At 35.9% G+C, this 25,065-nt stretch overlaps 1 protein-coding gene across 2 annotated transcripts; it reads left to right on the forward strand.

Annotated features, from left to right (window-relative positions):
• Window positions 1–5,628: 5,628 nt before the first annotated feature.
• LOC121425645 (lupus La protein homolog) lies at window positions 5,629–23,988 on the forward strand. 2 transcript variants are annotated; one of them, XM_041621785.1, is made up of 13 exons: window positions 5,629–5,778; window positions 14,439–14,589; window positions 15,009–15,078; window positions 15,669–15,775; window positions 16,499–16,600; window positions 17,167–17,274; window positions 18,117–18,217; window positions 18,695–18,766; window positions 19,211–19,253; window positions 19,914–20,054; window positions 21,105–21,294; window positions 21,738–21,887; window positions 22,472–23,988. In XM_041621785.1, exons 2-13 carry the CDS (start codon window positions 14,476–14,478, stop codon window positions 22,579–22,581), a joined length of 1,308 nt encoding a protein of 435 aa, XP_041477719.1. In that variant the 5' UTR covers window positions 5,629–5,778; window positions 14,439–14,475; the 3' UTR covers window positions 22,582–23,988. The 2 variants fall into 2 exon arrangements, with proteins under 2 accessions (XP_041477719.1, XP_041477726.1); XM_041621792.1 differs by having other exon boundaries at window positions 22,490–23,988.
• The last annotated feature ends 1,077 nt before the right edge of the window (window positions 23,989–25,065 follow it).

Below are 25,065 nucleotides of genomic sequence, written 5' to 3' on the forward strand. Positions count from 1 at the left end.
ACAAAGATATGTGATGTCATATATTCATATATTGTAAATCATAAATAATTTTTATAGTTAATTGAGTATCATAAATAATGCGATCGTGAAGCGTGAGCAGATTCTGATGTGAAATTGGATAATTTAAGTACATTTTCAATAAAGAACATGCAGGCTATCGCGCATGTTTTAAATTAAGAACTAGAATCTGGGCATTCTGAATACATTTCTTTAATGGCACATTATGGAATACACGTAGGCAATAGTAACTTGGCTAACAATGTGACCACGCAGCATGAGCTTAAAGGAGTGGTCCAGGCTGAAAGTATTAGCTTAATAAATAGTATTCACTGAGCAAAATGTCGAAAATTTCGTCAAAATCGGAAAACAAATAGCAAAGTTATTGAATTTCAAAGTCTAGTAATATTTTGTATAAACAGTCGTCATGAATATTAGGTGGACTGATGATGTCAAGTCTCCACTTGTTCTATTGTATTTTATTACATGAAATTAGGTTTATTCAACTTTTTCCTCCAAAAACTAGAAAACTTTGATTGACAACTGATTTAGTGCATTAAATATTTATTGCTGCAACTTATTTCATTATAAGCGAGACATATTATTCACACAAGCATGAAATAATGAAAAAATATGATTTTATGTAATAACATAATAAAACAGAAAGTGGAGATGTGACATCATATCAGCTCACCTAATGAATATTCATGACAACTGTTTTCACAAAATATTGCTAAACTTCAATAACTTTATTATTTGTTATCCGATTTTGATGAAATTTTCGGTGTTTTGCTCAGTGAATTCTACTCTGTGTATTAAGATATAAATATTTTCAGCCTGGACACCCCTTTAAGATGCTGATTTGTAGACCATGAAACGGACATAGCCTTTTGTAAATAAAAATAATGAAAGCTCGATGTCTGATCTAAAATATGTTTTGTATTTTGACTTCAAAACTTGTTCCATATCAGCCTAGAGCAAGATATGAATCTCATCGAACAGGCAATTCTGGCGCGAAGCGCAAGCAAAAATTTTATATAGTAACTTGAACATGAAGTCTTCCCCTCAAACAATTTCATCCACTCGTCTTCCTCCTCTTATTTTTTCTTCTGTCTTTCCCAGGCCCCCGTAGCTACGTCACTGCTACTCGCCGACTCAAGCCAGCGCATTTCCTCATCCACCATACTCAAGCTGTTTTCAACTCATCGATCTCTTCTGGTTTACAGTCCTTCTCCCTGAGGACTGCATTCAAGAAAGAATACTCTACTCTTGCACCTTCTCGCCTATCCATTTCCTTTTTCTTCTTCTATTTAATCTATCCACTGTTTCTATAACACTCCACATGGTGTACCGTAAACCACATCAGCGATTGAACTGAAAATTGTTGAAGTTCCGACCCGAAGGGGGGGGGGGGGCACTTCCATTCACGAGTGGATACCATGCGCGACCATGGGGTCTCGAAAAGCACCCTGTAAACACGTATTTTTCATATTCTGAAATTGCACCCCTTAACAAGTATTGGAAACAAAACGATACTCTTGGCAAGTATTCCCTGAAATGAACCCCTAAACAAGTACAGCAATATTTTATTGTTATATCACGGGTCCGTCGGTCATCGGTTTTACCTTTACACATCAGTTGGTTAAGTACGGCCCCATCTACATCTCGCTCAAATCGGACTCTAGACGCGTAGTGTTGGGGCATTTTATTTTTGTTGTATCATCCCCGCAAATTTTACCCTTTACATGTAGTTTCCTAGCGAAATAGATACCCTTTATCATTATTTTTGTGTTTTTGACACCCTTATCAAGTTACGCACGTAACGTGCCCTATCTTGAAAAAGACATCCCTCATTCCCCTTTTTTAGTTTGGGGGGGGGTCGCGAATGGTATATCCACTCGTCAATGTAAGTGGCCCCCGGGTATTCCGACTCAAAACTTGTCATTCTAAGCAGCGTACGTATATGGATCACAATCATGATCACAACCCCTGACGAGCCACCAGTGGCCCCTCCTTTGAAGTGATGACCCTTTTTTTTTTTTTTGCTTGTTTTTGCTTGGCGGACGGTTTTGCCCCCCTCCCCCTGTGGAAAATCCTAGGTATGCTACTGATGAGTAAATGATGCGAGCAAGAATAAACGTGAGCTTATTGTTTTTTTACATTCTGATTTAAAATTTGGACATTCGAGTAAGCATTTTTTAGTAATCGTGAATAGGATGAGTATAACAAAACAGTCTACGCGAGCGCGAACTGAAAATTGTTGATATATCGACCCAAAGTTGGACGTTCAAAGCATTTTATTTAACCATGAACAAGATCGTCACCCTACTAAACAATTGATGCGAGCGAGATGAAAATTTTTAAAATTCTGACCTAAGAATTGGATTTTCTAAGCACTTTTGGTATCATGAACAGGATGCATGCATGGGCATCTAACTTTTATGCATTTGATGCGAGCAAACATGAAACATGAATTTGGTGCCCCTATAGCTGGTCAAACATTAATTGAGGCCCAAAAGGTCGAATATGAATTTGGCACCCCGTTCTTAGGTTGAACATGAATTCGGCGCCCCCTATGTCCAGTGGCGTAACTACGAGGGCATGGGGGGCACATGCCTCCCAATCGGCTGCCCCCCCCCCAAAAAAAAAACCGGGGAAAGGAGAAAAAGAGTGAGAACGGAAGAGAAACGTATTATACAGTGCGTATAAAAAACGGGACAGATTTGAAAAGTCTGTGAAATTTTTGTTTCAAATTATGATCTCTATATTTTGGTGTCAATATTGCTCTGAAGTCTTATCCTTGAAATGCCATTAAAATAATTTAGTTTTTTAATTGTTGATGCATGAGCGAACACGGAATGTTTTTGTCTGGGGTTAAAAAGGAGGCTTGCACCAAAATGTCATAAAATGATAAATATGATGGTCGGACTTTTTGCTAATCAGCAGACTTCCTAACCTTTTCATTGTCTTTGCCATAATTTTCGAATTATCCGGTCAAAATTCATTTCCAAATATACTTATTTTGCCTGAATATTTCTGTTTTTTTCAAATCCTTTCATTGTGTGCTACAAAGTTTATGGTGCCTTTGAACAGTGGCATACCGATGGGTGGGGGCTGGGGTTGCCCCCCCCCCAACAAATTAAAAAAAGTCACGACCAAGAAAAAAACAGAAAACATAGAAAGCGAAATATGATATCATTTTCCTGAATATTGTATCAAAATCACAAAATTTGATATTTTAATAAAAAGTGGAATTTTTTGCTTGCTCGCTTCACAACTTTTTAATACATTTTACCCGATCTGCCATATCTTGCTCTTTCAAAATTGACTCAATACACCATTGCCATTGAGAGACATGAATCATTTCCTGTTTGTCCTGTCAAGAACATAATAAACTTGGTGAAGGATTCAATAACCTCTTAAAAATAGGATTCATGTCTTTTATAGGTACCATAACATAATTTGTATCACATAATAAAAGAATTTGAATAATTACACATTCTCCCAATTAATAATGCAAATCTTCTTACTTGAGTTGACAAAAAGTTTTCTTATCTTACTTATGAAGGGAAATTGAAAGGTAAAAAAAGTTTGAATGAAAAGAAATATTTCAGGTAAATAAATAAATTTTTAAATGAAATTCGACAGCATAATTCGAAAATGATGGCAAAGATAATGAAAAGATTAGGAGAAAGTCTGCTGATTAGCCAAAAGTCTTATCAAATTTCTCATTTCTGCCATTTTGGCGCAAGCCTCTTTTTGAACCCCCGACAAAAACGCCCCGTGTTCGCTCAAGCATGAACAAAATTTATGTTTTTAAATGGCATTTGAAAGATAAGATCTAAGAGCATCTATTAACGTCAAAATATAGATGTAATATTTTGAAAATAAATCTTTATAGACTTTTCAAAACTGTCCCGTTTTTTTTATACGCACTGTATTATAATTATTTATGTTATGTTACATAAGAAACATCTTTTTCATAATTTTATGAAAAATAATTTGCTCAGGGCTTATGTCTTCATTGTTCCTGGTGCTGGTATTGTCTGAATAACGAGATTTACAATCCTGTTGTACAAAAACCCTCCCGTTTTCAAATCAATATACTCCAAATATATTTCCTCGCACTTCGAGTTATGTTTTATGTAGTGTCATGTATACGCTTCTCTTTCATTAAGATCTCAATATAAAACATTTCATGTCCGTGCTTACGTTCCCATTAGTGGATTCGTGAGATATGTATGTTCTTCATGAATTCAGCCCTTAATTAAAATGTCTCTTTCTGATCTCAATTTAAAAAAAATAAGCTCGCGCTCGCATCATTTGATATGTTAGATGAGTATGGTCTTAGTGCACTCCTACAAACAAGCCTTAAAATGCCCTCTTCAGTCTGAATTTCCTAAATTTTCAGCTCGCGCTTCGCGCTCGCAATATTTGATATGTGCGATGCGTATGATAATCAAGATTACAATGACTATAAGTGCTTCATGTGTTTAGATTTAATTCTAACAAAATCAGCAAGTGCTTTGCACTCGCATTGGATGACTATGGTGAGATATATACTCTTAATTGATTCCTAAAATATAGTCCTTAAAATGTCTCTGTTTTGGGTCAATATATACAAAAAAATTCAGCAAGCGCTTTGCGCTTGCATTGTTTGTTTAGCGAGACAGGTACGTATCATCATTTTGCTCATAATGTCCCTTTTTTAGGTCTGATTATAAAAAAATTCAGCTCGCGCTTCGCGCTTGCATTTTTTGATCAGTGAGATACATATTCGTGTAATGGCACTGTCCTTGAAATTGTTCTATCGGGTCAGTATACCTGGCAACAGCGCGCTTCGCGCGCTCACTAAGTGACTCAATTTTTTTGCTGGTGCCCCTCCCCCCATTGCTGTGACCCATGGTACGCCACTGCCTAAGTCAAACATCAACTGGGCGCCCCTAGGTAAAACACAAAATGGGCGTCACTTCCCCCATGTTGAACATCACGAAAAGCTGCCAAGACCCCGGTCATGCTGCAATATGTTGTAATATGGCAAAACCAACAGATGCCTCATTAGGCATTTATAGATCAGAGTATTGATACAGCTAGCCTACATATAATACAGGACCTATTTAATTTGTGTTTTTTTTTTGGGGGGGTCATATACACACTTCTGTATGTTAGCCTAAGTCATGCCAATATGTGTCGAGTAAATTTAATTAGCAAAAGCGAAAGCAAAATGTAAAGAAAGAAAGAATAGAAACATACAAATGAAAAACAATAAATAACAATTACAGATATATATATAAACTTCTATATAATGTGTTTTTCCGTCCTCCCTCTTCACTCTTTTTCCTTCTCTGTATTACAATACAATGCTTTTTGTATTTTTCTTTTTTTTGTACAATTTGGAGAGTTGTTGTTGTTGTTGTTGTTTGTGTTGTATTTGTGCTAGTCTTGTGTGAAGACCTACTTGTTGATCAAAGTTTCTGTCTACAGTGCATGCATGCCCCATACATGTATATAGGCCAAGATAGCCTAGAACGTAACATTCGTAATTGCGAATATTTTTTTTTAGCAATCTGCTCTATTTTTTTTATTTCTTGATGCCGCGCTCGAAGCCAAATGATAGCCTAGCGCCTGATAGTAGACTAATTCTATTTGTGAAAAGACCATGCTTGTTTCAATGATTGATGAAATTCCGCTGTCTCTGGTGAAATCGCCGGTTTGGTTAAATTTTGCAGAGAGGATCTAAATCCAATAGCTTCAGGCAAATAAAGTCCATAGAGGGTCAAGGTAAGTGTTATATTCGAAGATTCAGATAGGGGTCTACGCGTGTTTTGAAGAATTTATACTGATTTTGCGATGACCATGTCCATGCGACGACCGGCGTCGGTGGCGATGCGATGCAGAGCCAGAGTCCAGACTTTCAGTGTCCCAGCCAGAGCAGGTGAGGTAGATCTACCGGTACCGTAACCCTAGTACACTGTAGGGTTACCGGTACCGTAGACCAAAAGAATCAGGGTACTAATGGATAATTCGTTTTTCATACCCGTTCAGCGTACAGCGAAAACGGAAAATCAGTACGTGGTTCGGTCTTTAAAACAAAAAACGAAATCACAGCGTGAAAACCCGTGCTGTGATTTCGTTTTTGTTGATCAAAAACAGAATAGGAAATCAGAAATGTTTTGGGCTCTCTCTGATTTCTCATTTTATATTTGTGTTTTTATGTATCAAAAACAAAACCAGAACACGCTCTCCGCTCCGTGATTCCGTTTGTAAAAACGAAAACAGCGAAGACGAGATCAGAGACTCCCTTTTCCAGTCCCTGCAACGTGATTTCGTTTTTCGTACAACCTACAGGCATATTAAAGAGCGCCCTCCAGGAGGTGAGGCAAGTTTCAATGGAGATTTTAATAAACTGTACCACACATATTATGTTGAAGCCAGTTTAAAAGGAGGTGAGGCAAGTTTCAATGGAGGTTTTTATAACTGTACTCTAAATTATGTTGAAGCCAATTTAAATGGAGGTGAGGCAGGTTTCAATGGAGCTCAGTTTTTTAAAAAGAATCAACTGTAACACACATTATGGTGAAGCCAGTTTAAAAGGAGGTGAGGCAAGTTTCAATGGAGGTTCTTTTCAAAAGAATAAACTGTAGGCCTACTACACATTATAGTGAAGCCAGTTTAAAAGGAGGTGAGCTAGGCAAGTTTCAATGGAGGTTTTTATAACTACTCTAAATTACGGTAAAGCCAATTTAAATGGAGGTGATGAGGCAGGTTTCAATGGAGGTTTTTTCGAATAAACTGTACCACACATTATGGTGAAGCGGCACCAGTTTAAATGGAGGCGAGGAAAGTTTCAATGGAGGTTTTTATTTGAATGGAGGTGAGGCAAGTTTCAATGGAGGTTTTTTAAAAAGAATAAACTGCATGTACCACACATTATGGTGAAGCCAGTTTGAAAGGAGGTGAGGCAAGTTTCAATGGAGGTTTTTTTTAAAGAATAAACTGTACCACACATTATGGTGAAGCCAGTTTAAAAGGAGGTGAGGCAAGTTTCAATGGAGATTTTTAAAAAGAAAAAACTGTACCGGTATTATGGTGAAACCAATTTTAAAGGAGGTGAGGCAAGTTTTAAAGGAAGTTTTTTATAACCGTACTCCAAATTATGGTGTAGCCAATTTAAAAGGAGGTGAGGCAAGTTCCAATGGAGTTTTTTATAACTGTACTACAAATGATGGTGAAGCCAATTGAAAAGGAGGTGAGGCAAGTTTCAATGTAGGTTTTTGAAAAGAATAATTTATGGTGAAGCCAGTTTGAAAAGAGGTGAGGCAACTTCAATGGAGATTTTTAAAAAGAATAAATTGTACTGCACATGATGGTGAATCCAGTTTAAATGGAGGTGAGGCAGGTTTCAATGGAGGTTTTTTAAAAAGAAAAATTATGGTGTAGCCAATTTAAAAGGAGGCGAGGCAAGTTTCAAGGGAAGTTTTTATAACTGTACTACAAATTATGGTGAAGCCAAAAAGGAGGTGGGACAAGTTTCAATGGGGTTTTTTATAAAAAAGAATAAACTGTACCACACATTATGGTGAAGCCAGTTTAAAAGGAGGTGAGGCAAGTTTCAATGGAGGTTTTTTTCAAAAGAATAAACTGTACTACACATTATGTTGAAGCCAGTTTAAAATGAGGTGAGGCAAGTTTCAATGGAGGTTTTTTTGAAAAGAATAAACTGTACTACACATTATGTTGAAGCCAGTTTAAAAGGAGGTGAGGCAAGTTTCAATGGAGGTTTTTTTGAAAAGAATAAACTGTACTACACATTATGTTGAAGCCAGTTTAAAAGGAGGTGAGGCAAGTTTCAATGGAGGTTTTTATAACTGTACTCTAAATTATGTTGAAGCCAATTTAAAAGGAGGTGTGGCAAGTTTCAATGGAGGTTTTTTTGAAAAGAATAAACTGTACTACACATTATGGTGAAGCTAGTTTAAAAGGAGGTGAGGCAGGTTTCAATGGAGGTTTTTTAAAAAGAAAAATTATGGTGTAGCCAATTTAAAAGGAGGCGAGGCAAGTTTCAAGGGAGGTTTTTATAACTGTACTACAAATTATGGTGAAGCCAATTTAAAAGGAGGTGGGACAAGTTTCAATGGGGTTTTTTTATAAAAAAAGAATAAACTGTACCACACATTATGGTGAAGCCAGTTTAAAAGGAGGTGAGGCAAGTTTCAATGGAGGTTTTTTTGAAAAGAATAAACTGTACTACACATTATGGTGAAGCCAGTTTAAAAGGAGGTGAGGCAAGTTTCAATGGAGGTTTTTTGAAAAGAATAAACTGTACTACACATTATGTTGAAGCCAGTTTAAAAGGAGGTGAGGCAAGTTTCAATGGAGGTTTTTTTGAAAAGAATAAACTGTACTACACATTATGTTGAAGCCAGTTTAAAAGGAGGTGAGGCAAGTTTCAATGGAGGTTTTTTTCAAAAGAATAAACTGTACTACACATTATGGTGAAGCTAGTTTAAAAGGAGGTGAGGCAGGTTTCAATGGAGGTTTTTTAAAAAGAATAAACACATATTATGTTGAAGCCAGTTTAAAAGGAGGTGAGGCAAGTTTCAATGGAGGTTTTTATAACTGTACTTTAAATTATGGTGAATTAGCCAATTTAAAAGGAGGTGAGGCAAGTTTCAATGGACACACTTGAAAGGCCATCTTGTAGCTTCTTGTCAACTTCTTGATTCACAATCACGCACGTGGTAGTATAAAAAAATGCCTGCACTGTATGTACTGACTCGATGCAAGCGCTGCGTTCACGTGTATAATTATCGTAAAGGATGCTCTTTAATATTGCCTGTAGCTCGTACAAAAAAACAAATCACGGTGCAGGAAGTGGAACCTCCATTGAAACTTGCCTCACCTCCTTTTAAACTGTCTGCACCATAATGTGTGGTACAGTTTATTCCTTTTAAGAAACCTACATTGAAACTTTCCTCACCTCCTTTTCAATTGGCTTCACCATCATTTGCAGTACAGTTATAAAAAAAACTCCATTGGAACTTGCCTCACCTCCTTTTAAATTGGCTACACCATAATTTGGAGTACGGTTATAAAAAAACTTCCTTTAAAACTTGCCTCACCTCCTTTAAAATTGGTTTCACTATAATACCGGTACAGTTCTTTCTTTTTAAAAAACTGAGCTCCATTGAAACCTGCCTCACCTCCATTTAAATTGGCTTCACCATAATTTAGAGTACAATTATAAAAACCTCCATTGAAACTTGCCTCACCTCCTTTAAAACTGGCTTCAACAGAATGTGTGGTACAGTTTATTCTTTTTAAAAAACCTCCATTGAAACTTGCCTCACCTCCTTTTAAACTGTCTGCACCATAATGTATGGTACAGTTTATTCCTTTTAAAAAACCTCCATTGAAACTTGCCTCACCTCCTTTCAAACTGGCTTCACCAAAATGTGTGGTACAGTTTATTCTTAAAAAAAAACCTCCATTGAAACTTGCCTCACCTCCATTTAAACTGGCTTCACCATAATGTGTAGTACAGTTTATTCTTTTGAAAAAACCTCCATTGAAACTTGCCTCACCTCCTTTAAAACTGGCTTCACTATAATGTGTAGTACAGTTTATTCTTTTGAAAAAACCTCCATTGAAATTTGCCTCACCTCCTTTTAAACTGCTTCACCATAATGTGTGGTATAGTTTATTCTTTTTAAAAAAACCTCCATTGAAACTTGCCTCACCTCCTTTTAAACTGGCTTCACCATAATGTGTGGTACAGTTTATTCTTTTTAAAAAACCTCCATTGAAACTTGCCTCACCTCCTTTTCAATTGGCTTCACCATCATTTGTAGTACAGTTATAAAAAAACTCCATTGGAACTTGCCTCACCTCCTTTTAAATTGGCTACACCATAATTTGGAGTACGGTTATAAAAAACTTCCTTTAAAACTTGCCTCACCTCCTTTAAAATTGGTTTCACCATAATACCGGTACAGTTTTTTCTTTTTAAAAAACCTCCATTGAAACTTGCCTCACCTCCTTTTAAACTGTCTGCACCATAATGTATGGTACAGTTTATTCCTTTTAAAAAAACCTCCATTGAAACTTGCCTCACCTCCTTTCAAACTGGCTTCACCATAATGTGTGGTACAGTTTATTCTTTAAAAAAAAACCTCCATTGAAACTTGCCTCACCTCCATTTAAACTGGCTTCACCATAATGCTGTAGTACAGTTTATTCTTTTGAAAAAAAAAACCTCCATTGAAACTTGCCTCACCTCCTTTTAAACTGGCTTCACCATAATGTGTGGTACGTACAGTTTATTCTTTTTAAAAAAACCTCCATTGAAACTTGCCTCACCTCCTTTTAAACTGTCTGCACCATAATGTGTGGTACAGTTTATTCTTTTTAAAAAACCGGCCTCCATTGAAACTTGCCTCACCTCCTTTCAAACTGGCTTCACCATAATGTGTGGTACATATATGCAGTTTATTCTTTTTAAAAAACCTCCATTGAAACTTGCCTCACCTCCTTTCAAACTGGCTTCACCATAATGTGTGGTACAGTTTATTCTTTTTAAAAAACCTCCATTGAAACTTGCCTCACCTCCTTTTAAACTGTCTGCACCATAATGTATGGTACAGTTTATTCCTTTTAAAAAACCTCCATTGAAACTTGCCTCACCTCCTTTCAAACTGGCTTCACCATAATGTGCACAGTTTATTCTTTTGAAAAAAACCTCCATTGAAACTAATTGCCTCACCTTCTTTTATGGCTTGATACAGTTTATTCTTTTAAAAAAAAACTCCATTGAAACTTGCCTCACCTCCTTTTAAACTGGCTTCACCATAATGTGTGGTACAGTTTATTCGTATTAAAAAACCTCCATTGAAACTTGCCTCACCTCCTTTTAAACTGGCTTCACAATAATGTGTGGTATACCCAGTTGTTGTGTATCCGGACGGGTTGTGTGTCCGGACGATCAATTTTAGAATGTCGTTTGGAAAAATTTACAAGCGAAGTTCATTGAATTTTTAGTACAAAATGTTAGGAAATATTATAAAGAACAAAATCGATAATGATTACAAGTAATTCAAGTAATGAATTCATATTTTTAGTGTAATCCACAGACAAAAAAGAAAGCTTCAAAAAGATAAAGTGTCCGGACACCCGACCCCCCATCCTACAGTTTATTCTTTTTAAAAAACCTCCATTGAAACTTGCCTCACCTCCTTTCAAACTGGCTTCACCATAATCTGTGGTACAGTTTATTCTTTTTAAAAAACCTCCATTGAAACTTGCCTCACCTCCTTTCAAACTGGCTTCACCATAATGTGTGGTACAGTTTATTCTTTTTAAAAAACCGGCCTCCATTGAAACTTGCCTCACCTCCTTTCAAACTGGCTTCACCATAATGTGTGGTACATATATGCAGTTTATTCTTTTTAAAAAACCTCCATTGAAACTTGCCTCACCTCCTTTCAAACTGGCTTCACCATAATGTGTGGTACAGTTTATTCTTTTTAAAAACCTCCATTGAAACTTGCCTCACCTCCTTTCAAACTGGCTTCACCATAATGTGTGGTACAGTTTATTCTTTTTAAAAAACCTCCATTGAAACTTGCCTCACCTCCTTTCAAACTGGCTTCACCATAATGTGTGTATGCAGTTTATTCTTTTTAAAAAACCTCCATTGAAACTTGCCTCACCTCGATCCATTGAAATTGGCTTCACCATAATTTAGAGTACGTTATAAAAACCTCCATTAAAACTTGCCTCGCCTCCATTTAAACTGGTGCCGCTTCACCATAATGTGTAGTACAGTTTATTCGAAAAAACCTCCATTGAAACCTGCCTCACCTCCATTTAAATTGGCTTTACCGTAGTACAGTTATAAAAACCTCCATTGAAACTTGCCTAGCTCACCTCCTTTTAAACTGGCTTCACTATAAATAGTATAATGTGTAGTAGGCCTGCAGTTTATTCTTTTGAAAAAAACCTCCATTGAAACTTGCCTAGCTCACCTCCTTTTAAACTGGCTTCACTATAAATAGTATAATGTGTAGTAGGCCTGCAGTTTATTCTTTTGAAAAAAAACCTCAATTGAAACTTGCCTCACCTCCTTTTAAACTGGCTTCACCATAATGTGTGGTACAGTTTATTCTTTTTAAAAAAACTGAGCTCCATTGAAACCTGCCTCACCTCCATTTAAATTGGCTTCAACATATTTAGAGTACAGTTATAAAAACCTCCACTGAAACTTGCCTCACCTCCTTTTAAACTGGCTTCAACATAATATGTGTGGTACAGTTTATTAAAATCTCCATTGAAACTTGCCTCACCTCCTGGAGGGCGCTCTTTAATATGCCTGTAGGTTGTACGAAAAACGAAATCACGTTGCAGGGACTGCAAGGGAGTCTCTGATCTCGTCTTCGCTGTTTTCGTTTTTACAAACGGAATCACGGAGCGGAGAGCGTGTTCTGGTTTTGTTTTTGATACATAAAAACACAAATATAAAATGAGAAATCAGAGAGAACCCAAAACATTTCTGATTTCAATATTCTGTTTTTGATCAACAAAAACGAAATCACAGCACGGGTTTTCACACTGTGATTTCGTTTTTTGTTTTCAAAGACCGAACCACGTACTGATTTTCCGTTTTCGCTGTACGCTGAACGGGTATGAAAAACGAATTATCCATTAGTACCCTGATTCAAAAGCTTCTGTCTCTGTTGTTTGTTCCGCTGGCGCTGGAGCTGACTCCACTCACCAATGAATTACCATGTCATGATTACAGAGACTGCAGACGAAGTTCTAACTCGATCTGTACAGGAATGGCTAGGTATTTAAGTTCGGATACACCAGGGAAGTGGGAGTTGCGTTTTTTTTCCTTTTAACTTATGTACTTTAGGTATGTTTCAAAAAAAATAAATCTCAGAAATAAGGTGTTAATGGTTAATAAGCTCATTTAGAGCTCATCAAGACCTTTAATTTAACACCTTATTTATCTCAATAGCCCAGAAATAAGAAAGTTATTGCAGATTTAAGGTCATATAAATCGACTATTCAATTCTAAATCTTATGTAGGCCTATTCCTTTGTTTTTTAAGCCAAAACTTGTGATCTTAACTTAAGTCTTAACTGGGACCAAGGTGCACTAATAGAAAACAGCAATGCGCATGCATTTGCATATGGAAGTGCCCCAAAACACTCCCAAAAATAACAGACGCCACCGAAACAGGGACATAAAAAAGATCTTTAGCGTCAGTAGATTTCTTGAAATTTCACCACAATATGGTTTAAATGTTGCTCTATCGGGATGAATACATGTACCTTTTAGAGTGGGATGATAGCTGTAAATGTGAATAGCAAGAGGTTGAAAGCAAGGCCAAATTTCCAGTACCACATAGGCCTAGTCGCAAGATCACCAAGTGAGAATTTTTTTCAAGTAATACAGCTGCCATAAACATGTACGTAAAAACAATGATGCCTTGGGGAATAACCTTTCCTTGCACATGCAAAAACAATACAAAGCAATGCCCCCACATTCGCTCTGCAATTCTAGCCAGCACACTCAATGCCTCATTCAAAATGCACCTAGAGGGCGCTTTTGCAACATACCTAAACTTAGTGGCATTATCACGATATGTCGTGCATTCTGACTCCTCCAGAGAGAAAAAAACTAATGTTAGGCCCTACCTAGTCAACATGGTCAAAGATTTGGACTGGCACGACTGGGGTACAAAATTTCTTACAATGGTCAATGCTTATTCCATGCGCAGTGGGTCGCCAAGTGCAGTTTTTTACTGTTGCACCACGTACCACTCACCTGCACCTGTCACTGCCTGACCAAAATGGTTCTAGAGATCATTTGCAATGTTGATAAGTGTTTTGTGGCATCTGAGTGATATTAATCCTGGTTAAAATTTAAAAAAAAAGATCCAGCAAAAGAAAAAGGAATTTAAAGCAGTTAAACTTAAAGTCAGACTTCAAACTTGGTCCTCATGGTGCGAATTTTAGCTGCCTTTTTTCCGGGTGACAGATTGAGAATCCCACACTGAGCAATCAATGTTTCCAAAGCTGCCCGCTCAATTTGCTAATATTTGGTATCAAAATATAGATTTTTTTTTTAAATGCTCACAATAATTTCATTTTAAAAGTGGGGGTGACAATTGTTATCAAAATTAAATAAAGAATATTTTCACGTAAGACCTTTGCAAAAAATAGCATTCTAGGAGCTTTATTTAGTGAATCAGAGCAAAAAGTATGATTTCATGAATAAATTAGCATAAAATAGAAATATAGGAATTCAGTGAAATTTACCAATGCGACTACGTAGATTATGTAATTTTCTAGGATCATGCAAATTTTCGTTGTGATGGCGCAATCCGCGGCTGAGATCTTAAATCAATCTTTTTGTTTTGTTCCCCTTTATACATATAGGAAATACCACATTTGCTGGTAGTCACCTATTGTTACAATGGCAGAAACAGAAGTCAAAACTGAAGTCGAAATGGAAGTCAAAACCGAAGTCAAAACTGAAGGTGATGCACAGCCCACTGCATTGGAGAAAAAGATTGCAAGACAAATTGAGGTAGAAAAATCTATTAACAAATGTCCCTAAATTTGTGTATCAAACACCTGGACGGTGTTTCATGAAAGTTGTCAGCACTGACTGAATTGTCAGTGCTGACAATTTTAGTGAAATCCTTGGTTTTGATTGGCTGAAAGGCACTGGCCTCTGACTGTTACTATAGTAACTGTTGGAGAAAGACAACTTGTCAGTGCTGACAACGTTCATGAAACATCTCCCAGACCTTAAATTTCAATATTTCTAGGCTAAGACCAAGACACATTTCTATATGATATAATAGCACAAATGGGCAAAATTAAATGGGCACAAAAATGGCATCAAGGCCATTTTAGGCATCATCAAAATTGTTTATCACATTCATGTACTTTATACTTAACCTTTGTATGTTTGTTATATTATTGTTATTGTCATTTATACAGTATTACTTTGGAGACTCCAACCTAAAAAGAGATACATTCTTGCAGCTAAAGATCAGAGAAGACAATGGATGTATCCTTTTAAAATTACTGACTGATAATGTACAGTTGTATTCAAAGTTAGTGAACCCCCACCACAAAATGCACTCCTTCATGCCAAGTGTTGAATGTAGACAACAAAATTACAATGCTCAGCGAGCTCAGAAAAACAATTTTGAATGTAATATTTTATGACCTGATTTGGCAATTAAAACTAAAACATGGCACAACTTAAACACTTTAAATATGTTCATTTTAAGGAGAGGTTCACTAACTTTTGAGCACCACTGTATTTATGCTTTGATTAAAACTTTGTAGTTTTGATGAGTGTAGTGACTAGTAGCTTGTAAAGAAATCTGCTGGTGTTGAAGGTTGATTTATTGTGGTAATGAAGAAAAAGAAGGGAGGGAGGAAAAGAAGGAGGAAGAGGGAGTGAATCTATTTGAAGTGCATGATGGTGACGATGATGATGGAGACGATGATGATTGTGATGACTGGTGATGATGAGGCGTGTAACATAATGATAACAATTAGGATATCATCTATTCACTTAGTTTATATTTTATGTCCTTCATCTTACTAATGATATACATACACTTACAATCCTTGACTTATAAACTAAAGGGGTCCCACTTGAAACCATGATCAAGTTCAACAGACTGAAAATCTTGACAACAGACTTTGATGTTATTGTCCAAAGTCTTGAAAAATCTCCAACAGGTCTAATGGAGGTGAGTGCATCAATCTAAAGTGCTCAAAAATATAAATTAAAAAAAAAAGTTTGCCAGGAGCCTAATGATGTTTAGTTCATTGTGCCAAAATTTTGTATAGTTGGAAATTCAAGTGAAAGCATACTTACATATTATGCACCTATTTGTACAGTTGCATATTCTCATTTAATAGGAAATGTATAAAATTATGTGCTTAAAACAAATAAGGGAAATCTTCAGTATTAATCTGTATATCGTCAATTTTTGTCTTGCCTGCACAGCAGAGCGAGACTATAGGTGTCGCTTATCTGACGGCAGTGGCGTTAACATGGAATCTTAACCGAGGGTTAAGTTTTTTAAATGGCATCATAACTTAGAAAGTATAGACCTAGTTCATGAAACTTGGACATCGGTTAATCAAGTATTACTGAACATCTTGCCTTAGTTTCAGGTCACATGACCAAGGTCAAAAGTCATTTAGGGTCAATGACCTTAGACCATGGTAGGGGAATCAACATCAAAATCTTAACCTAAGTTTGAAAACTGTTTTATTATTTTTTTCAGTATTGAGTTACGAGCTATGATAAGCCTCTGAAATGGTGAAAGATGATTCGTTGAAAGCAAACTTGTTATCAGATTCATTTATTTATTAAAAGAGAGCCCATACTGGTGACCAATGAAATGGATAATGAATTGAGTTTGCTTTTATTTGTTGAATTGTCTTGATTTGTTTTTTTCACATAGATTAGTGAAGACAAACTGAAGATCAGAAGAGCAGTGAACAAGCCACTCCCTGAAGAAACCGCTGCATACTGGCAGTCTATGAGAGCAAGGAGTGTCTATTGTGTATGTCAATTCACATTCTGACAAGATTATCAGTGTAGTTGTTCTAGTTGATATTCTCCAAAGGAGATCAGTTCCTTTTATGATTGAAGTGCTTTAAAAAGATTATTAACACACAATCTTCAGCATCTTTTCCCATATCTGCAGTAATCCTGTAGCTAAACCTGGTGATCTTCCTTCAGTTCTACCTAAGAATATTCTGAGATGCCTGTATGATCTTATTAATATATGGCTCAGCAGCATTCATCCATGAGCATGATTTGACCAGTGTTTCCTTTACCACATCCAATTCCGGATCTAAGTCACACTTGAAGTTGAAGTCTAACATCTCTAGAATGCTCCCATCCTCTTTCCTGGTAGATGCTGATGGAAAGACAGGAGAAAGTGCGTAGTGAATAATGTAATACTCTTTTTTGCTTCATTGTACTTACTCAAATTATGTAGTCCAACTGCTTTTATGCTTGTGGGAAGAAACGTGTCATTGGAAAGGGTGAGTTATGTGAGCTGTCTGCATGAAAGCAAAATATCTAATAATTGTAATGATTTCATATGATACGTTGACTTTATAGAAAGGATTTCCAATTGATGCTGATCTGGATATGATGCAAGAGTTCATGGATCAGTTTGGAGAGTGTGTTCACATTCAACTCAGGAGAGATAAGGAAAAGAAATTCAAGGTCAGTATCTCTCAATGACAAATGGCTTCAAGTGATGTGATAAAGCATCAGCTGCATGACCCTACATGCTATAAACCTATATATCCGATACTGATGTACAGTATATGGTTTTATAAAAAAAAAGCCCTAAAAATCCATGTCAAATATTTCATGTGCTTCGAATGTAAAAATGAGAATATCCCCAAGATTTTCAGATGAATTTCCCTCATAGAATGCAATAATTGTACCAAAGAACCATTTCGTGAATAACACTATTCACTCGTAGATACCATAGTGACATCATTTATTTCTAATCCTTCATATTCCCGGTTATTTATCTAGCCAAATAAACATGGAACTATAGTTATATGCTACTAACACAAGAATTTGATGAATTTATAATCAAAAAGTAATTGTAGAGACAGTCTCGTATTGCAGAATTAGATAGTGGCAGTTTGGCAATAAACCTTGCTCTGCCAAAGATCATGATGATTCCATATTAAGACTGCTCATCTGACCATCCTCAGCACATGAGGAATTCTCATTTGCTGAAATTCGACAAGCATGTATTCTTTGACGGCAAAAGGTATGGCCACATGAACACCCAAGTTGCCCCATTGAAATTAGTGTAAAATTATCAGTTAATTTTTTGGTACCAGGCCATTGTACACTTATTTCAATGTCGCTATTAGCATTCATCATGGGGGAGGGGGTGTTGTGACTATATTCTCTACAAAGTTTATGCTTTGTTTGTCATGCTCTTTTTAGAAATGGAATCCAAAACCCTCAAATGCAATAATTAAAAATTTTGTGATGTCATTGCTTCAGTATTATATCATGTTTGTTTTATGTTGTATTGACAGGGTTCCATCTTTGCTGTGTATGACTCTGTTGATTCCGTCAAGAGGTTCCTAGAAGCAGAAGACTCGAAGATTGGTGATCAGGACGTAGTCAAGATGAAAAAGTAATGTAGTCCAGTAAAAAAAATGAAAATTTATTAGATTTGGTGTGTGCAAGGGATTTTTTAATCACATCTATGATGCATACATGTACAAGAGGTTTGGAGTCTTCTTGTAGATGCCATACTGTATTTTCATTCCTTAATTGTTTTCAGAAGCATTGTCTTGATTATCGATACAGGTTTAACTGCTATAACCAAACATATATATGTAAGTTGAATATTTAAACAAGTCAAAGAAAAAAGTACAATATTTTTCATTCTCCACACTCTTACATGCAGTAATTGTTTGTGTTATTTGATATTTGTATGTCCAATAATCGCTCAAAGTGGGAGAGTCTACCATTGTTTCAGAATCTGATCTTTGTTTTGTGGTGTTACTTGAAATGGCATTAAAAGCTGGAAATTATTCAGGTCATATTAGTCAATGTTTTTTCTCTAACTCGTGTTGATATTTTATTCTTGATTCTGTTTTCCTTTTAGGGACGATTACATCAAAATGAAGGCTGATGAGAAGAAATCAAGAAAAGAGGATGAAAAGAAGAAGAGATTGGAGTGAGTGAATATCACTGAGCATAAATAGATATTAAGACAAAAATCAAGAGACTTATGTGACCTTGCTGGCATGTTTACATTTTTTTAGTGACCTTGTGCCTTTATCTTAAGTAAAAATCTGTCTGTTGTAAAGGGTGCTCAGGAATGTGCTGCTCACTTTTCATAGCTCACTTTTCATATTCTTTTTTGGTATTGTTTGAATGGTTTTTGGTATTATTTGCTTTACTGGCTTTTAATTCTAATCATTTTATTTTCTTCATGTTATACATAAAATGGATTGTAGCTATGCCTAATATTTTTTGTCATTGATTACTCCTTGAGTAAAAAGATCAAAACAGCATTTGTTGTGTGCTAAATTCAGTTACGGAATTCAGAAATAGTATGTAAATGGCAAAATGATTTTCACATCAATTCATTTCAATAATGTCTTTATTTTTCCATCAGGCAAAAAGAACAGAAGGAAAAGGACCAAGTAGAAGCAATACAGGTAAGAATCCTGCAGTATTCAGCCACATTAACACACTAGTTACATGAAAATGGAATGAACAAATAAATGCAATAATGTTATTGATATTCTCCTGAAGACGACTAGAACACACTTGTTCAAACGTCGAGATTGGGTGGTCCTTTTCAGGACCAACACTTGCCCAAGAAAGATACATGGTGTACCGTGAAACCTACTACACTGTTATTGATATCCTTATTCATTTTACAACGTGTTAAAGCGAGTAGAGTGATATTTATTACACATTTAATAGAAAATGAGAAAACAAAATGCCTTAAAGCTGTAAGATTGTATCAAGTCGTAGTATATGTATATACATGATGACACCTTTTAATGTGATTTTGAAATGTGATAGCTTTATATTCTTTCTCTATTGGTGTTAATGATCAGAGAGCTCCCAGGTAGCCTCAACTGACTATTATTTTGTCTCTTTTCACAGTAAATGAAGAAAAAATGGGGAAACGGACAGGATTGTTGCATGATATGAATGAATTTTTAATTGATCTTGACCAACCATTTATGTGTCAAAGATACATGTCAAAGGAAACCATCCTTTTAGTCTTCACTTCAGTGGTGTAATAACAATCAAGCATCAATACAAGGATAGCATGTCATGTTTAATTCTTTCTCATCCCATTTTAGAGTGAGTTTGATGATTATGAGAAGGGTTGTGTACTTCACTTCAGTGGTGTCAACGATCAAACATCTCGGGAGGATCTCAAGGAACTCTTCAGTGACCATGGCACCATCCAGTGGGTTGACTATGAGAGAGGACAGTCTGAGGTAAGAAGAAGTCGTGTATCACTTCTTGTATCACATGTGACCCATAGGCCCGCATTCTTAAATCAGGTTTAAACTTAAAATCTGGTGTAAAGTTGTGGCTTACTATGGATAGCCAATATTGACATAAATCTCTAACAGTAGAGGATCAACAAATCGGCTCATTTGACTCTCAAATCATTCTTAACTATTAAAAGAATCAGAAAAGAGCAAAGTGAACATACTAAACATACAATGCAAACAAAAAAATGACATGATTGGCTTCCCATAATCATGGCAGTGGGTTTAGATCATGGTCTTAGTTAAATCAGACTACAGAATCCAAGCCATAGAATCTACCCTACAGAAATCAAACTTGTATTTAGAAGTTTGAATTGCAAAAGTTGAAGAGAATTAGACCATTCCATGCTTTATTGGCTATTTGTTACTAGTATGTCATTAAATATGAATATATGTGTTTGAATTTTGACAGTATTATTTTCAAGTGTCTGTACTCAGCTGCTGCAAGATAGATCGCTGATAATGTATTTAACATTTTTGTTTTTAAAAAAATCCCTGTAAATGTAGGGATGCAAAGAAAATGGCTAGGGCACATATTGTGAGGTTGTGAGAACTTGTTGATTGAAGCCAAAGTTCAGCTTTGAAAAAAAGAAGTTGAGGGGATAGACCTTGGAAAAGGAATTCTGGATGATCTGTTTACCGAGTATGGTGGAGAGGGTGATGAGTCAATGAAAAGGATGGTCCAAGAGCACGATACCGATAGTACAGTGATTGGGACAGGTCAGTGTACCCATCGTGAAATTGACAGATCACTATTCACAGCTGACAATTAATGGGATTTTTATGGGGAAAGTGACACGAAATAGGATTTTCCCCTAGAAATAGGATTTTTATACTTGTAAGAAGTATGATTTTTGGTATGTTTCTCAAAGTTTTAGTCAAAATTAGGGCTTTAGGCTTGAAAATAGGATAAAAAGAAATTAAGAGTAGGATTTTTTCAGAATAAAGGTTGGCAGCTCTGACTATTGATGAGTATACCTTCTGTATGTCTAGGGAACAATCCGCTTCAGTGAGGATACCAAAGCACAGGAAACTCTGGACAAGGCTAAAGCTGCTAAAGAGGGCGCTCTTCAAGTCCGAGGCTGTGAGATCACATTCCGTGTACTTGAAGGAGAAGAGGAGGAGCAACACTGGATGAAGGTGTTTGAGGATAAATCAAGGGCTAGGCTAAAGAAACAACAAGGTAATAATCTATGTTCATGAAAAAGCAAATAGGGGAAAATAAATATTTGAATCCTTATTTATTCACCTCCAGAACAGCAAACACAGTAATAATGATTGGAAAATATGATGGTTATTTCATTCGATGTGAGGGATGAAACTGTCAACCAAGCTCTGCATGCTTGGTTAACATTTAGAACACCATCGCTAGCCAAATAGCATCTGAAAAACTGACTCGATTTATTTCTTGCGATAGAATTTCAATCCATTTCCCTCGATAATGCCACAAGTTTAATATAGTTTCATGATCAGAAAGAGAAATGAAAGCTTGGGCCATTTTAATCTTGACAGCGTTCACAGAACTTATATAGCTGGTAATAATTTTCATAGTAAAGATTCCTTGAACATATCAATTTCTTTTGCAATTTGGCTAAAAATAATGGGGGTTTTCTTTTTTGTTTTCAGGAAGAAGAGGTAAAAAGCAGAAGTGGTTTGAGAAGCGAGATAACCGACGAGGAGGAGATCGAGGACACAGGGATAGGGGAGATCAACAACAGATGGGCAAGAAGACAAAGTTTGAAAGTGATGATGAGGAGGAAAATGGAAATGCAGAAGGTTCGTTTCTCATGATTTTATTATAAAGGGGTATTTTTTCTTCAAAAATGTTGATAATAAATTATTTTTAAACATCAAGTTCAAGTTAATGTACAGGGCTCCATTCTTACAGTCTGCTTTTCTTGGGGCTATTCTAATCTTTATGCATGTTTGTGCATTGTTTACTCTTTTGAGTTTTAATGGAAAAGGAATGAATTGATATTCATTTGTTTGTTTTTTCATTTGTTGTTTTAAAAAATGATCTTTACATTCAATTTATTTGAACTTAACTTCAATTTATTCACTATACCATAACATACTTGAGAGCATGGTAGTTATTTCAGAATTCTTAGTAGATGTTCACACTATTAAGAAGGGCTTATGCACCATGGAGTGGGGCCTTAGATAAAAAAAAAATACTAAGTATTTGAATTGAATTAATTTTCATTAGAAATCGTGCGCGATAGTGGCACCAAGTTCTTTCCTCCTTCGGCATTATTTACTATTGTTCATTCTTTTCATCCTTCCTCTCCTATCTAGTATTACTAGTATTATCACGATTACTAAATCCTTTCCTCATTTTCTCATCCACCTCTTCACTCCAGATGTCAAACCAGAGCTAGATGTCAAACCTGAGCAGGGTGTCAAGCGCCCGGCCGACGATGGTGATGCTGGTCAACCCTCGCCCAAGAAGGAGAAAACAGAAGACTCTTAACCTTCTGCAGTCTAAGTTGTTCAATGTTGCTGGACTTTAGTTGAATGGACAGTCTTGTGCAGCCATTTGTCAAAGACTCTTTAATCATGTTTGGAATAGAGACACTCGTGGAGGGTAGTAACAACCTGAATCCAGAAAGGATAGACTTAGCTCGAAATGCATTATGAGGAACCTTCAGGGGTTAACGTACAATGGATTGGAAACCCTTCTTCTGAATGAACTGCTGACATGATGACATGCCTTCGCTACCTTAAGTTAAACTAAAAATGATAATAATGTAGACTTTCATACCTGATTTCACCAAGTTGATTTGGTTTAATGATTTACACCCCTCTGCTTTTAAGAGTGTGCATACATATTTCTGTCTACTAATAATTTTAATTTTAGCACACACCACATGGTTGAAAATGGGTGCATATTTTCGGAAGCTTACAGAAGTGTAAATCTTTGATGGTTGAGAGCTCCTCATGATTTTTGGCCATTTGAGGGCAAGCTCATTTTCATTGTGTTTATTGGAGGGTCTCTTTTAAACTTGATTCAGCTACCACAAATACAGAATGGCCATATATTCTCAGTTCACATTTCTTGTATGAACATTTCATATTGATTTATGTTAGCCTATCCAGGTTAGGCATGTGCCTATGAAAATTAGTCTGCTTCACACACATCCATGAAACCAACTCTAGACCAATCAAAACTATACATTATTTTCAATGACATACCATCTGTTGGTTTGGAGTCTGTTTTGTTGGTTTGAATGCAGCATTATTCCTCAATAGTGAAGTCCATCTTTAAATGTATCACATTCTAAGTACATTTAGTTTAACCCGATTGGGTAAGCCTTATTTTGTGAATTAATTATACCTCCGTTATCAGACTTGACGCCTCTTTTTTGTTTCCGTGTAGCAGGTTCATAATTTCATTAATTCTGTACTACCTCGGTTTACCTCAATCCCAACAAAATAAATTATAAAGCAGAGAAACATGAAACAGAACGAAATAATACACATTATATAACAAACAGGCCTTGTTTTTCTTAATGTTGTTTCTTTTTTGGTAATGCATTTGATTCCTTTCTTTGTTTCCAAGAAAAACAAAATATTTAATTTGGATGTGTATAATTTTGTATTTAATTTTTGGCTCCCATTTCATAAAGCCTTACTGTTAGACGTGTATACATGTATACTGACATTTATATGTTCAATACTTAGATGGGTTGCAAGTTTAGAGATAAAATGGCAGCTAAATTATTACAGAAACTATCACAGCAATTCTTTATGAAGTTCAGGTGATATGCCTTTTAATTAGAGACATTGCCATGGGAATTTTATTGGAGACCGATTCCAACTGTCAAATGAGCAGCATAGCTATGGTAGAATGATTTTATAATAAAATGTAAATTTGCAATTGCCTGTGTGACATGAGTGTGTTCTTTTCTTTTAGCCTATTGAAATTATCAAAAGTGCTGAAACAGACGGACATATTTTTCATGAGTTTGCTTTATACATAGTGAATGTATTTTTAATGACCACAAAAAAGCATTTAAAGCTCAATGCTTTGGCCCACTCCAAGGGCCTTTGGGGCCATTTCATGTTGATTGATTGATTGATTTTATTTGTCAGGTAACTATGAACAAGTACATGAAAATATGAACAGTAGTGTATACCTTGACAGGATTGCCCATGAAAGCAGAGATGGCTTATTTCCAATGGGGTCCTAACATCAGTAATTGACAACAATGTACATCTATGAAAAAACACCTATAGAAATCTACAAACTACATCAATTAAGTCTAGACCACTAAATTTACACGAAGAATTATAAAACTTAATTTATAAAAAGACAAAAAACAAATAAGTTTCCCATGAAAAACCATTTACGCAAAATATGATTAAAATAGTTGTAAAACAGATTGAGTAAACGATCATTACTTCAAGGTTACATATGAAAATTATACTATAAGTTTTTAAGTAGCGCTGAATGCATCGTAACTAATACAAGATTCATGAATCGTAAAACCTAAGATATTATGTGTTTGTAGCTATTTGTAAGTTTTGTAGGACTCTTTGCACGACACACTGGGATTCCTTTCTTGTGCTAAATTAGATACTCCAAATTTTTGTTAAAACAAAGTGGTGATAAGTGTCTGAAATTGTTAAGTCTTGACAAATTATAAACTTTGCAGTCAGATGCTTTATAACATGAATGTTAATAAAAAAAAAACAGATTTGAAGTTTAGCATAAATTATCCCATGGATAACTAGTTATGTGTTAAGTTGTGTGTTACATACTAAAAGTTTCATGAAATAATGCCCTGATAACAAGGACTTATGCCATCTCAAAATAACCGAATCAACAGATGACTATATCACTGCTCTACCAGCTAAGCTATCAGACTGACATTGATTATTTGCAATAAGATTAGAACTAAAATCAATATCAAATCTACAATCGATCTGGGGTGATCACATTGCCTTTTGGACT

Source organism: Lytechinus variegatus, chromosome 1 (assembly GCF_018143015.1).
Source record: "Lytechinus variegatus isolate NC3 chromosome 1, Lvar_3.0, whole genome shotgun sequence".
Classification (NCBI taxonomy): domain Eukaryota; kingdom Metazoa; phylum Echinodermata; class Echinoidea; order Temnopleuroida; family Toxopneustidae; genus Lytechinus; species Lytechinus variegatus.